This window comes from Camellia sinensis, chromosome 7, assembly GCF_055761805.1.
Source record: "Camellia sinensis isolate YWXY chromosome 7, ASM5576180v1, whole genome shotgun sequence".
NCBI classification, from domain to species: domain Eukaryota; kingdom Viridiplantae; phylum Streptophyta; class Magnoliopsida; order Ericales; family Theaceae; genus Camellia; species Camellia sinensis.
Window position 1 is genome coordinate 170,049,969 of NC_138967.1, and position 14,080 is coordinate 170,064,048.

Consider the following 14,080-nt stretch of genomic DNA (forward strand, 5'->3'; position numbering starts at 1 on the left):
CATGCATCCACACTCTATTTGCGTGGTCACGCACTTTTCACTTGCATTGCTATGCATGTGTCTAACAGTATTGTACCTGTTAAGTTTCTTTCTTTTACAGGCACGATATTGTATGTACGGTTCATTTGAGGCTGGCGCGACCAGACGAACCGGATAGGTATTGTATTCTCCGAGTGAAACGTAGTGAGAATTGAATAATTCTCTTACACCCTTTCTGCATGAAATGTAGTTTTGCTTTGCATTCTTGCTTAAAACTGTTGCATTTATTGTGAATATTTACTTCATTACAGTTTGCTGCTTTGCATGATCATGAGTTACGTTCGGCTTTGCGCATGTCGTTTTGCATTTTGCCCTTGCCTGCGGGCACGCCTGCGGGCCCATCTCTTGTTTATCTCGCCTGTTTGTCTAAGACTTAGGCCTTGTCAAAAATGGGTCGTCTCTGGGCTTTGACATTCACTCCCGTCACTTATGACTTCCGAGTTCTGGCAAAGAGGGCCAACTGTAGACACCCCATTTTTGACCGACCTTAAGACTCAGACGTCATTGATTGATCGCTCGGTGATTGCGCATGTTGTGCTCGTTCTGAGGTTACAGAGTCTCGGCTGAGAGCCTTGCCTCCGGACTTCGGGACTCTTTTGTGCTTTGCCTTGATTTACGAACCAAGTTTTATTTTCTCTTCCCGAAGGGAGGGAGAGGTCTCGTAGACCATCTCTCAGTGGCCGTAGGCTACTTTTCGTGGTCGTAGACCACTGTTTCCGTTTGGAGACCAGTTTTCGATTTTCGAAGCCGTCGGTTGTGCGCTTCGGTTCGGGACCGCTTAACTTTCTCCGTTTGCTCCGATTTTTGGCACACACCTCGTTTCCTCTCTCTAAAGGGACACTGTGGCCTGGGAGACCACCTTCGTGGTCGCACACCACTTTCAATGCTTAACAGTCAGTTTTCGGGACACCCGACTGCGCGTTTTGGCCCCCGAACCCTCGTTTTGCATCCGTCTTGGTTCATTTTTGGCATGGACCCTATTTTCATTGTTTGGAAGGTGGTACAAGGGTGGGAGACCACCTTTTCTTCTTGGAGACCACTTTTCTCTGCCGGCTAGTTTTTCTTGTCAGGTAGCTGGTCTCCCTAACTTTTGAGCCACAATTACTGGTCTCCCACCATACCACTAGCTTGCATTGAGTTGGGAGACCACCCCTAGAGGCTGCTGACCAGCCTTTGGAGCTTGAACCTTTTGACCCTGGTCGGCCGACCAGGGTAGGTAGTCGGCCAACCACTTGAACTGGTCGGTCTACTTCTCCCTTTTCTGTCTCTGTGAGTGTGTGCCAGCTGGAGGGCACCGACTGCATCCTCCATACATGGAGGATTGGCAACCTTGTTCTAGCTTCCTCAAGAAGCTTGACCCCCTTTGCTCTAGCTTCCTCAAGAAGCTTGGACCTTTGCACAAGCTTCTTGAGGAAGCTTAGACCTTTGTTCCTCTATAAAAGAAGAGCTCCTCTTCCTTTGCAAGGGTTGAGAAGTTGGTTTTTGGGCATACATTATATCTCTTCCTTTGTCTCTATATTTTAGCTTCAAAGCTCTATAGTTCTTGCCCCCTTTGCATACCACCTCCTAGCACAACACCTCCACTATCAACTTAAGCATCTTGGAGCCCATTTTTAGAGGTTGAAGGCTTGTTGTTTTGGTCTAGAAGCTGCTGGTCCCTTTGGCTACAAGGGTAACACTCTATTTCCCTCTTTTTGGCTTTGTTTTGTTCCATCTTTTAGCCTAGTTTGCAAGCATATTTGGGCTTTGTCATAAACTAAAAAAAGTCTTATTTTGAGGTCCTTAACACGTTTGTTTGAGACCATTTTTCTGTTGGGGGTCATCTACCCCCTTGCATGCTTCATTTCATCTTGCTTTAAGCCATGCATTAGAGCCTTTGTGTTGAGCTTTGTTGGCCCTTTTGATCACTGAAATCCAGCAGATTTTCAGTGGTTATTATGTGTTTTTGAGCACCAAAATTAGAGAGGGGTAACCCTCTCATCCCTTGTCTTGTTTACTAGCACTTTTGGCCTAACAAAGGAGCCCTTATTTGCATGTTTCCAAGCCATGTTTTAGGCCTTTTTTGGTGGGTTTTAGGACCTGCATAGACTCTGTCCAGAGCCCATTTTGCCATTTTAGGTGTCCATCTTGCATGTGTAGAACAACCCTCTTTATAGCCTATCAAAGGAGCCTATCATTCTTGCATGCATGGACCATATTTAAGTGGGTTTTTGGGCTTTATTTGGCATGTCATACCTCTGAATTTTGCTGGTTTGGTGGCCACTTGATTGCTTCATATACTTGTAGTGCAAATCCTCTTTACTAGCTTGTGTTGCATGCTATTTTGGTCCTTGATTCTAGTACTTTTTGGCTATGCTTTAAACTGATTTTGTGCATATTTTGGACTGCCTTAGCTCTGTTTTTATGCCTCATGATCAAATAATTCTTGCTATGCATGGTTGTAGTTCAATACCCTTGCCTAGCTTTGAGTTTTGGAGCCTATCGCATGCTTATGTTGAGGTGTTTCCATGTTTTGGGGCCATTGTGCATCACATTTCAAAGCTTACATGTATGTCGTATTCCCATGTTTTCCACTCTTTAAATGTGTTTGAGAATCGTGCTAGTTTGCCTCATTTTTGGACCATTGCATGAGCTTCTTTTCTATGCATATTGAGCCATCATTTTAGGCCATTTTCCTACTGTCTTGGACCTGTCTAGGGTCTGTTTGGGGCTGATTTTGCCATTTGTGCATTGCTTTATGTACCTCTAGTGTAACGCACTTCACTAGTTTTGGTATTCGGGCCATCTAGCATGCATTGTGTGACATATTTGCATGATTCGGGACCATCTTGCATATCATTTCAGAGCAGGAAATGTATGATTGTAGGCCATATTTCATCCCTTTCCATGCTTTGGTAGAGTGGCATTTGATGCCTTAGGTTCGGTCCGTTGCATCGGGCATGATTGCATGAGTGTTCCTACCTTTCATTCCACAATGTTTGGCCACTAATTTGAGTGTAGCTGAGGCCCATTCATTTTAGTTTAAGTCCATCTCGCATTATGTATGCCATGTCCATGTTGTCACGTGCTTGATCGTCGTATTGTGTATGCCTTTGTGTATGTCCATCGTCATATGTGCGTTGTGTATGCCATATAGCGTCATGTGCATTGAGTATGCCATTTGTAGTTCATAGCATTGCGTATACTAGTTGCACCTTTGCATGTCTTTCCTTGCATGTTTGCATGTCTTATTTGCATTTCGTTTAGGATTACATGCTAGTTATTGCATTGTCTTTGCATGCCATGCCATTCCATGTATATTGCATTGTGTTTGGAATAGGGTTTAGTCCAAACACGAGAAACGAGGGATGTTTCGTACTCCAAGTGACAAAATGTGCCTCGATTCTCTGTCGCCGACACTCCGGATTACCATTGATGGAGTTTAGGCCTTATTGTGTTCATTTGTGCATTCATTTTACATCAAGTCGTGCAATCTGACTCCTCGGCCATCATGCATCGGGATATGTGATGGATGGCACGAGGATCGAGGACTACACTCCCTGGAGCTTGTGCAATGATGGAGAGAGTGGTCATACACACATTTGTTGAAAATACCTTGCTATGCCTCTCTCTTGCTTTGTGTTGCAGAAAACTAAGAACAGGAGGCAGAAACTGGTCGGCCGACCAGCTTTTCTGGCACGTCGACCACCTCTTTTGGTCTCCACCACAAAAGGTGGTCGGCAGGTGGTCTCCAAGGCCAAGGGCTGGTCGGCAACCTTCCCACAGCTTCCCAGGGTGGAGTTTCAGCCTTCTGGAACTTTGTGCAAGTTTCTGAGTTCAATTGCAAACAAAGGCGAGTCGGGGCATCGCGATGGATTTCTCGGCAAGGTGACTCGAGCATGCATGCATCCGTTGTCATCCAAAACAGAGTCGAGGCAGTCCATTCTACATAGTTTGCATGCTAGTTTATTGCTTACTTAGTTGATTTGTTAATTAGCTAGAATTGTGTAATAATTAGCTGTGAGTTATTATCCATTTTGGTTGTGTAATATTTATTCGGACCCTCCGAGAGAGGGCACAATTGTGTAATAAGTGTGTGTGTGTGTGATGTATGTCTTCCAACCCCACGTCTTTCTCCCTTTTATTTACTAGTTTTTGATGGTTAGTTTAGGGCATGTTTCAATTAGCATACTTACGCTCACATGTTTGCATCATTCATCTGTATTGCATACACCGGGCTCGGCGCATCATGCTAACTGCATTGTATTTCAATTCCAAAGTTAAATACATGTTATCTGTTGCATTTCATATGCCATGTTTAGAATAGCCGAGCCCATCCTAGTTGCATTTTTGCATGTGTTGCATTAGCCATGTTAACATGAACTAGGATCATGCATTCATTACTAACTAGTTTCTGTTTTGGCTTGGAGTACTCGGTAAGTATTTATGCTTTAGCATCCTTGCATGTGTGTGAGTGACTGCCATGATAGCATGCTTACCATGAGGCTATGTGCTTATGTGATATACCTGCCTGAATGTTTGTGGGTGAAGGTTGGGTTGTTTGAGTTGGAATAATTCGTCGAAACCCGTGTTTTAGCCTACTTGCGAGTAGCAAACTTCAATCCATTTTCGAAACAAATGGATATGCGATGCTTTGTTCCAACTTAGGCAATCTAGTCTATATTTGTTTTGCTCTGCGTATCACATAGTAATTCTAGGCTAATAACCGGAATAAGAGCTCATATTGTTTTTAAAACTCGATATCATGGTTAGTAGAGGCCGATCTTTGATCGGGCGAATGGGGGTGCTCACGAAGTGACCTTCCCCAATCGTACCCAAGTTCCCGAGCCGAGGCAACTTTGGTGATGACGGACACGTGGCCTTAGGCAACGAGTCAAGGTTTCCTAAATTCCCTCCAAAATAAAATATTTAGGTGGCGACTCTGTATTTGGCAAAGCAGTCCATGTTTGACACTTCTTTCAAAAAATCTGTTTTCAAAAACGATTTGTCGGATTTGGACTCTTTGATGATTCATCGGTTTTGCATTACACTCTGTGAGATTAGATACAGGACTGTGACATTGAGTCCTGAACTGTAGTAAGCCCTAAAGAACAAAACGGGATTCATTCCCGGGACGTTCGGGGACGTTTACAAACACCTCTCCAGTATTTTTGCAGAAGCACAAGGTACTGAAAGATTGCAACGCTCGAGCGCAAAAGGACCCGCTCGAACGGAATACCAAAATTCTAGGCAACAAGATTCTAGACCAATTAGCAACCAACCTGTTTTAAACACGCCCAAGACATTCCAAATTCAAATTCAAAGAGTAAATGATGGAAATAAGGTATAGACAACGACATACAACCACGGAACCCGAGTCCGGAATACGATAAATGACAGGAAAAAACCGAAATCGCTATAATTGTTATGTTAAAATAACTTATGGTTAAATTAATTTTTAGGAACTCATTTATTTTGAGAACTAAACCACAACTTTCTTCTTTTTTTAAATGTCTTTTTATGCAAATTCAAAGTTTAAGCAAATGCAAGCGATCTCATATTTAAATGTTAGATTTTTTGGATAATTTAAATATTTCTATTCTTTATGTTTGGCAATTGTAATTTAGGGAGTCAAATCCCATATAAATATTTTCTTAAGTAAACTTCCAGATTCATAATTAACAGCCAAATAGAAAATAAAATTCAATATAAATAAGGGAAAATTATTAGAAACTCCCATTTTGGAGAGTTGTAGTCTACCAGGTCTTTTTTTTTTTAAATTAATACACGTCCAAGTCCTGTTTTTTTGGTAAAGTGATCCGAAGGATCCCATTCATACTCCAACATCAAAATGCATAAAAAAACAACAATCTTGAACAATCATCATATTCCAACATCAAAATGCATAAAAAACAATAATCAAAATAACGTACATACACAACTACAACAACCTGCGAATGTTATACACCCAATTTTTTGGAAAATATTACAACTACAAACTCCCCTTGCCCACAACATATTCACCACATACCCACACCATGTCCAACATTCACAGAGCTCGTCACGATCATACTAACAAACATTACACACCAACCACCATTGTTTCCTTACACCCCCAACCATGTAACAATACAACAGATACGTTACACCCAAAAATACAACCACCACACCAACACCACAGCCAAACAATCATTAAAACAAATACCAACCCAGCCCAAAAAACACTCGTCGAACAAAACACTCCAATGTACACAATCACAAAGTTTGTACCACACTCTAGAACCAACAAAACAATCACCCCAAATAAAACGCAAAGCTTTCTCTCCCCCAATGTTTCCAATGCCACCAATCACCCACCCCCCACAGTTATCGAAAATGTTGGCCACTCTCGTTCAACGGTCACACATTCAGAATCCACATCAGAATATCGCCCTAACAGTATCCCAAAAAACAAACTCAAACATAAACATAACATCCCAACTATGGTTGTGCACACTGATTTCACAAAATAAATTTCAGAACACTTTTTCCCCAAAACACATTATCAAACCACATCCCAACATCGCACCATTAGTACCCCCAAAACAAAAACAAACAAGATATGACATCACAACACACACAAACACAATACTTATTTCACAAAACGCATTTCAGAATAGAGAAAACTTACTGTTTCGCGGAGTCCTCATCGTTTGTGGGATCCTTACAAGCACAACGCAGTGTATCACAGTTGTTGCAACCATGACGGCCACACTTAAATACTAGTAAATATCTACAACTTATAAACCCTACCAAAGAAAACAAATCTACCCACAACAATTTAGGGGTTTGTTTCGCGTTTTGGATTTGGGGGGATTTTGGGGTATTCACTGGCGTAAATCACTCAATCGGAATCAGTTCTACCAAATATCTACACCGTTAAATGTGGGATCTGGTTACGCGGATTACGAAGACAACACGATCCTTTGGTTTTGGAAACAACAATTCCGTTTCCAAACCCTGTTCCTCAGTTACGGTAGAACACACTTCTAAATCAAGGCCTCAATCTTCAAAGACTGTTCGTAATGTGGAGCTTCAGAGATTGGGCTTGCGTTATGAAGTGGGCCATCCAAATGTGGTTCATGAAGTTGATGTTTTACCAACTTGATGTGGTCCACCAAAGTATGGTTTTTGCAAAATGATGGGTTGTGTTCAAATGTGGGCTTTAAAAATTATGCAGGCCACCAACGTGTTAGTCATAAATAACGTGGATTCCCCTACATACACTATTAAAGCCAAAAAAAATCTTTCCCCTAACGTTACATACACCCACATCATTCAAACATAATATCACCAAATCAAGAACAGTACGTTCATGGGCAAAACTGTCCACCCCCAAATAATGGGACCTTTCGGTGTACAAAATTAAATATGGGACTGATAGATTACAATTCCACCTTTTAGGATTTATGGGTCATTTCCCAAAAAAAAAAATATATATATATATTTTGATAATTTTTTTTTAAAAAATTGTAACTTATTTTTTGTTCTCAAACATGATTAAGTTGATTAAGGTCTTGTTTGAAAAGAAGATTGGGTTAAAATAATTTATTAAAAAATAAAATAATTTAAAATAACAAATAAGATAAAATGTTATATCTAATTTATAACCATTTCATTTTTTCTCGTATAACTATCAATTTAACCTAAAAAAAAAAAGAAGAAACAACTACAACAACAACTAACTTCCTAACACCCAATTTTTTTAACTAGAATAATTAAAAAGCTAAATAATCAACTATAATAACAAACTTCTCAAACAACACCTACATTTCAAAAAAACATCATCGCTCACACGTGCCAAGTACCAACTGGCATGGCACACAATTGTTGGACGAAAGCGGCACGTCGACACCTCCAGATATAGACCCTAATTTCTCAGTCGCTTTCTGATTTTTTTTTTCCCTCAGATTTAAAAGCAAAATCCACAATACGCAATTGTCAAAAGCGCCTCAGAAGAATCAATCTATCTCCAGGGACCCAACTCTGAGTAGGGTTTCAGATATTCAAATTCAAACGGTTAGTTTCTGAATCCTATTCTTAGTTTTTCATTGATTCATAGATTTACAGATCTGTAATTTTGCAATCCTGGAAAAAAAAAATTAAGCTTCCTTGACCTTGGTTTTGATGTGATGAGTATCCCTCTTATTCATTTCTTGTTTGGTTGCTGGGAAAATTGAATGAATGAGGCAAAAACTGAATTTTGGATTTTAGGTGTCTATACCTAGATCTGTGCGAGTGTGGAGGTGTATGTTTGGGCATTTGTTTGACTTTTTTCTCTTTTTGTTTTGTTTTGTTTTGTTTTTTTTATTTTTTTGGGAAATAAAAAATAGTGTATTTGGGAATTTTTTTTTTTTTTTTTTAAGATTTATGATAAACTTTATAAATTTTAATGATTAAAGTCATAAACTTTTCGAACTAGTGTTTGGACTCCTGAAGGATTCTTAGGTATTTGGTGCGAACTAACTGAGATTTGAGGGTTGACTTCACGTTCAATCTGGTTCTAATATGATTTCAGTTTTTTATTTGTCTGATATTGATCCATGAAAATGATTGACCCCAAAGACTATATTACTACTTGTAAATGATTATTGTATTATTACGCTCCACTTTTGAAAGCCAGAATTTTTTTTTTTGTGTCTTACTAATGTCACCACATTACCACAGCCATCATCGCCTCCACCACACCTCCACCACACCTCCACCTTCATCCCACTACTACTGCGACCGAACATAGAAAATTATTCTCTGGAAAACATTTTAAAAAAAAATTTACATAAAAAATGTTTTCCCTTAGAAAATGTTTTATGTTGAAACAAACGGAGGGTTAGTATGATTATTTTTCTAGGCCGGAGGGGGAGAGGGGACTAGCCTACTGTGATTATTAACTGTTAAGACTAAAATGTGTTGGATAGGAGGATTAGAACCTTTGACATGGAAAGAAAAAAGACTTTTCCGGTGCTTTTGATCCCTTTGTATTTAAGTTTCCGTTATAGTTAAATGCAACTTAATAAACCCTTAACACACAAGTGCAATGCCATATTTTTTTCTCTCTTAATATATTGGAAATTTTAATGGCTGTTTGTTTTTGTGCATGTATACATACGACTTTTGAGTCTTACCGTTTCTAATAATTTGTCTCTTTAATTTAACCTTGATTATATTATTTGCTGTGTTTCATGGATCCAGTCATAACTCATAACTGTTAACCCTAGGATTGAGAGGCCTTATGGTTTGAACTTCATTTTCCCCCTCATTTTCCCTAATTAAATTCTAAAAAAAAAAAAAAAAAAAAAGCAAAAACCTTTGCAGTATTGAGTTTAAATCATTGATGTAATTGTTGACATGTATACTCAGTTGTTGATGCCATGCTTTACTTTGAATTCCCAATGCAGGTTGGGTTGGTTTGGTTTGTACTAAACAAGATGGGAGGTGGGTTTAGAGTGCTGCATCTTGTCCGACCATTCCTTTCATTTCTGCCTGAAGTTCAGTCTGCCGACAGGAAGGTTCCATTTAGAGAGAAGGTTATATACACTGTGATCTCTCTCTTTATTTTTCTGGTATGCAGTCAGCTCCCTCTGTATGGCATACACTCTACAACAGGTGCAGATCCATTCTATTGGATGCGTGTTATTCTTGCCTCAAATCGTGGGACTGTCATGGAGCTGGGGATCACCCCCATTGTGACATCTGGACTGGTTATGCAACTCTTGGCTGGATCCAAGATCATTGAAGTGGACAATAATGTACGGGAGGATCGTGCCCTCTTGTGAGTATTTTATGAGGCTATGCTCTCTTTAGCTTTGTGCTATGATATGACTACCTTTTGCATTAATCAATTTACCTCACCTCTGATGATATTTGGGAGGAAGAATTTAGTTTTCGCACTGCTGATCGGCATATGATTTTTAAATTTAATTGACATAAATTTTATTTTACCCAATTAAAATTTGGTAAAAAGCTCTATTTATCCAACATCAAAAAAGGAAAGTAAAAGTTCCCTCTAAATATAAGTATGTGTGCTCTTTTTTAATTGCTGTTGTGTTTGAACTTGGAATGACCATTGTATGAGGAATGCTCATGCCTTACGATTGCTTGAATGTGCCATGATTTTTATGGGTTAAGGTGGATTTCTATGTTTTTTTAACTGCAACATACTTGTGCTGCTTGTTTCATTTATGTTCCACATGATGATTATTTTTCCATTTCAGAAATGGTGCGCAGAAGTTGTTGGGCATTCTTATAGCTGTTGGGGAGGCAGTTGCATACGTTCTCTCTGGGATGTATGGAAGTGTTGGACAGCTTGGAGTTGGAAATGCCATTCTTATTATCATTCAACTCTGCTTTGCTGGTATCATTGTGATATGTTTAGATGAACTTCTTCAAAAAGGATATGGTCTTGGCTCGGGAATATCCCTTTTCATAGCAACTAACATCTGGTGAGCTTCTGTACCTTTTGTTGGCTTTACCGGCAATTATGGGTTTTGAATATTATTATTTAAGTTGCATCCAAAAAAAAATTTGTTACTTGAGATTTCTGTGATTTCTCTGCAGTGAGAACATTATTTGGAAAGCATTTAGTCCCACCACAATTAATAGTGGGCGTGGAGCTGAATTTGAAGGTGCCGTTATTGCTTTGTTTCATTTACTGATAACTCGAACAGACAAGGTTCGTGCACTGCGTGAGGCATTCTACCGGCAGAACCTTCCAAACGTAACAAACTTGCTTGCTACCGTCTTGGTCTTCCTTATTGTTATCTACTTCCAAGGGTTCCGTGTGGTTTTGCCTGTGAGGTCAAAGAATGCTCGAGGACAGCAGGGCTCATATCCAATCAAGCTGTTCTACACCTCCAATATGCCCATCATTCTGCAGTCTGCACTTGTCTCCAATCTTTACTTCATTTCCCAGGTACTGCAACTTTTCACTGGTGTATGCAGAAGTTGGTGTCTTTTGTTTTGCTCTAGTATTCGGATAATCAAATATAAGACCAAAGGTTCAAGCCCACCCTTTAACACAAATATAGAACAGTTTTGTTAATTTCAAAATTTTGAACCGACTTATTAGCACGGATACAGAATAAGTTTGTGTGTCAGAGAAGTAGATTCTCATGTGATCTAATTTTTGGTCTGTGCAGTTGCTGTACAGGAGATACAGTGGGAATTTCCTTGTGAACCTGTTGGGCAAGTGGAAGGAATCTGAATATTCTGGTCAATCCGTCCCTGTTGGTGGTATTGCATATTATATTACTGCACCATCAAGGTTGATCTCTCTCTCTCTCTCTCTCTCATCTTTTGCTATGTCATAGCTTGCATACCTCTCAGTGTAAAGTATTTATATAGTTACATTAGCTATACTAACAAATAATGTTAATCTCTGATTTGCAGCTTGGCGGACATGGCAGCAAATCCTTTCCACGCACTATTTTATCTTGTGTTTATGTTGTCAGCATGTGCTTTGTTTTCAAAAACTTGGATTGAAGTATCTGGGTCCTCTGCTAAAGATGTGGCTAAGCAGCTCAAGGTGTGATTTTTATATGATTTCCGTTTTGCTCTTTGCAAGTTGGTGTAAGCAAGATGGACCTTGTTAGTTGTTTGTTAATTTGGCTATCTCAATCTCAAGTAATTAGGAATGGCAATGGGCCGGGCCGGGGCTGGGGCCAGGCACCACACTCCCCGTCCCCGATCCCCGAAGGTTACAAAATCCCCGTCCCCGATTTCCGGCGGGGAACCCATCACCCCCCCCCCCCGGGTCACTGTCCCCTAACAGGGATCAGGTTTCCCCCACCCGAACAATCTCCGAGTTTTTTTTTTTTAATTTTGTTCAAGAACAACAAATCAATATAACAGATCTGAGAAACCAACAATCATCATCAACAGATTTAAATTAAAAAAAAAATAATCTAAAAAATATATATATATATATATATGTTTTCATCACCAACAACAGATTTAAATTTTAAAAAAAAAATCTTAAAAAATATATATATATATATATGTTTTAATCATCATCAACAGATTTAAATTAAAAAAAATAATCTGAAAAAAAAAATGTTTCAACAATACAGATCACAGAGAGAGAGAGAGAACAGATCTGAGTATAGATCTAACAGATATGATCGAGGGTGGCTGGCTGTGGCAAGATCGAGGGTGGCTATGAGAGTGAGAGAGAGAAGAACAAGAGGCGACTGTAAGAGAGAGTGAGAGAGTTGAGTGAGAGTGAGAGGGTTGAGAGTGAGAGTGAGAGTGAGATCGACGGTGGCTGTGAGAGTGAGAGTGAGAGAGAGAGAAGCACAAGAAGAACGAGAGGCGAGAGTGAGAGTGAGAGTGAGAGAGAGAGTTGAGAGAGAGAGAAGAACGAGAGTTAAGAGGCAGTGAGAGAGAAGAATGAGACGAGAGAGTGAGAGTGAGAGTGACCATGCACGGGTTGTTTGTATTGTGTGTGAGGGGGTTTGGTCTATTATATATATATATAAGGGGTGTAAAAGTAATTTAATTTTGGGGAAATTCGGGGATGGAGCCGGGGTCGGGCCGGGGCTTGAACACTGATCACCGTCCCCTGCTCGAAACAGATCGGGGATTGATTTTCAAATACCGTCTTCTCCCCGTCGGGGGTATTTTTCGGGGAAGAACCGCTCAAATCGGGGTCGGGGATTCCCGTCGGGCCGGTTTCAAATTGCCATAATACAGTAATTGCGTTATGCTGCCCAGTTAAAATTTGGAAATAAGTTTTTTTTTTTTTTTAAATAAAAACATTCTACTTGAATCTAAACTACTCTTAATAATAGTGTTTGCAGTCAATGCCATTATCTCATCTCATAGGTTTATGTAATGTATTTTGTATGTAAATTGTTGATTACACAAAATAGGTAGATCCCTCTTGAAAATTTTGCTGAAAGTATCAACTCGGCCTTCTCTTTTGAACCAAATTATTTGTAATTGCTCATTTTTTTTAATGAATTTCTTCTTGCTGATCAAAACAAACAGGGTTGAATCATATATATGTCCAAGTTTTTCTGTGATGAATGTGACATACTCTCAAGGCAAATCATACCTTTGTTGAGAAATATATTTGTATTATTCTATTTTATATGTATTCACCCTGCTGATTCTCAGGAACAACAAATGGTGATGCCGGGCCATCGTGAATCAAATTTACAGAAGGAATTAAACCGCTACATACCCACCGCAGCAGCCTTTGGGGGCATGTGCATTGGTGCCCTGACTGTTTTGGCAGATTTCATGGGAGCAATTGGTTCAGGGACCGGGATTCTGCTTGCAGTCACTATCATATATCAATACTTCGAGACATTTGAGAAGGAGAGAGCCAGTGAGCTTGGTTTCTTTGGTTTCTAAGCTCGTATGGTTTTTCAAATCCGCACGAGCTACCCAGCAGTTTTGGTGAGCTAACAAACACTACAGATTTCAAATTTGAGATTGTAGGTTAGTCTGTTATTGATCTCTTGATATTTTTTCCGAGAAAGTTTGACCCCATGAAAATGTTGGAAAGACCAACTACTCACCTAAAGTGCAATGTTTGTCATAATTTTCCTTGTAAGACATTTTTATCACCCCATAATCATTTAGTTCTATGAGATTTCAGTTCTTCATTTCTGATTACTGATCTTTGGGGACTTTTATTTTGTCCATGTTATCTTGTGACATTGTGACATTCTCTTATAGTTGATTGTGATGTAATGTTCATAATTCAATTTCAACGGCTCATTAGGTGTGTTTCTTTTATTTATTATTCTTTTATTGGTTTTTTAATTTTTTTTAAGGGCCAATTACAGTAACAGTTCTTATAGTTTGGGGTTAGTTTTTTCATTGTGACATATTTGATCTTGAATTTTGAATCTTATTTCAAATAAGGACAATTAAAGATGCAATTGTTCAATTTTATGGGTAATTTTTACTAATTAAAGATAAAATTATGTAAAATTGATAAATTTTTTAGATATTTATTTATTTATTTATTTTACTAAATTAATTTTGTTATATGTTTAGATGATGATCATGTAATGAA

At 39.1% G+C, this 14,080-nt stretch overlaps 1 protein-coding gene across 1 annotated transcript; it reads left to right on the forward strand.

Moving 5' to 3' along the window:
- Positions 1–7,825: 7,825 nt before the first annotated feature.
- Positions 7,826–13,797, forward strand: LOC114271854 (uncharacterized). Its single transcript, XM_028213496.2, has 7 exons — positions 7,826–8,076; positions 9,453–9,826; positions 10,269–10,496; positions 10,612–10,966; positions 11,193–11,317; positions 11,443–11,578; positions 13,171–13,797. The coding sequence occupies exons 2-7, from the start codon at positions 9,483–9,485 to the stop codon at positions 13,408–13,410; spliced, it is 1,428 nt and encodes a 475-aa protein (XP_028069297.1). The 5' UTR covers positions 7,826–8,076; positions 9,453–9,482; the 3' UTR covers positions 13,411–13,797.
- The last annotated feature ends 283 nt before the right edge of the window (positions 13,798–14,080 follow it).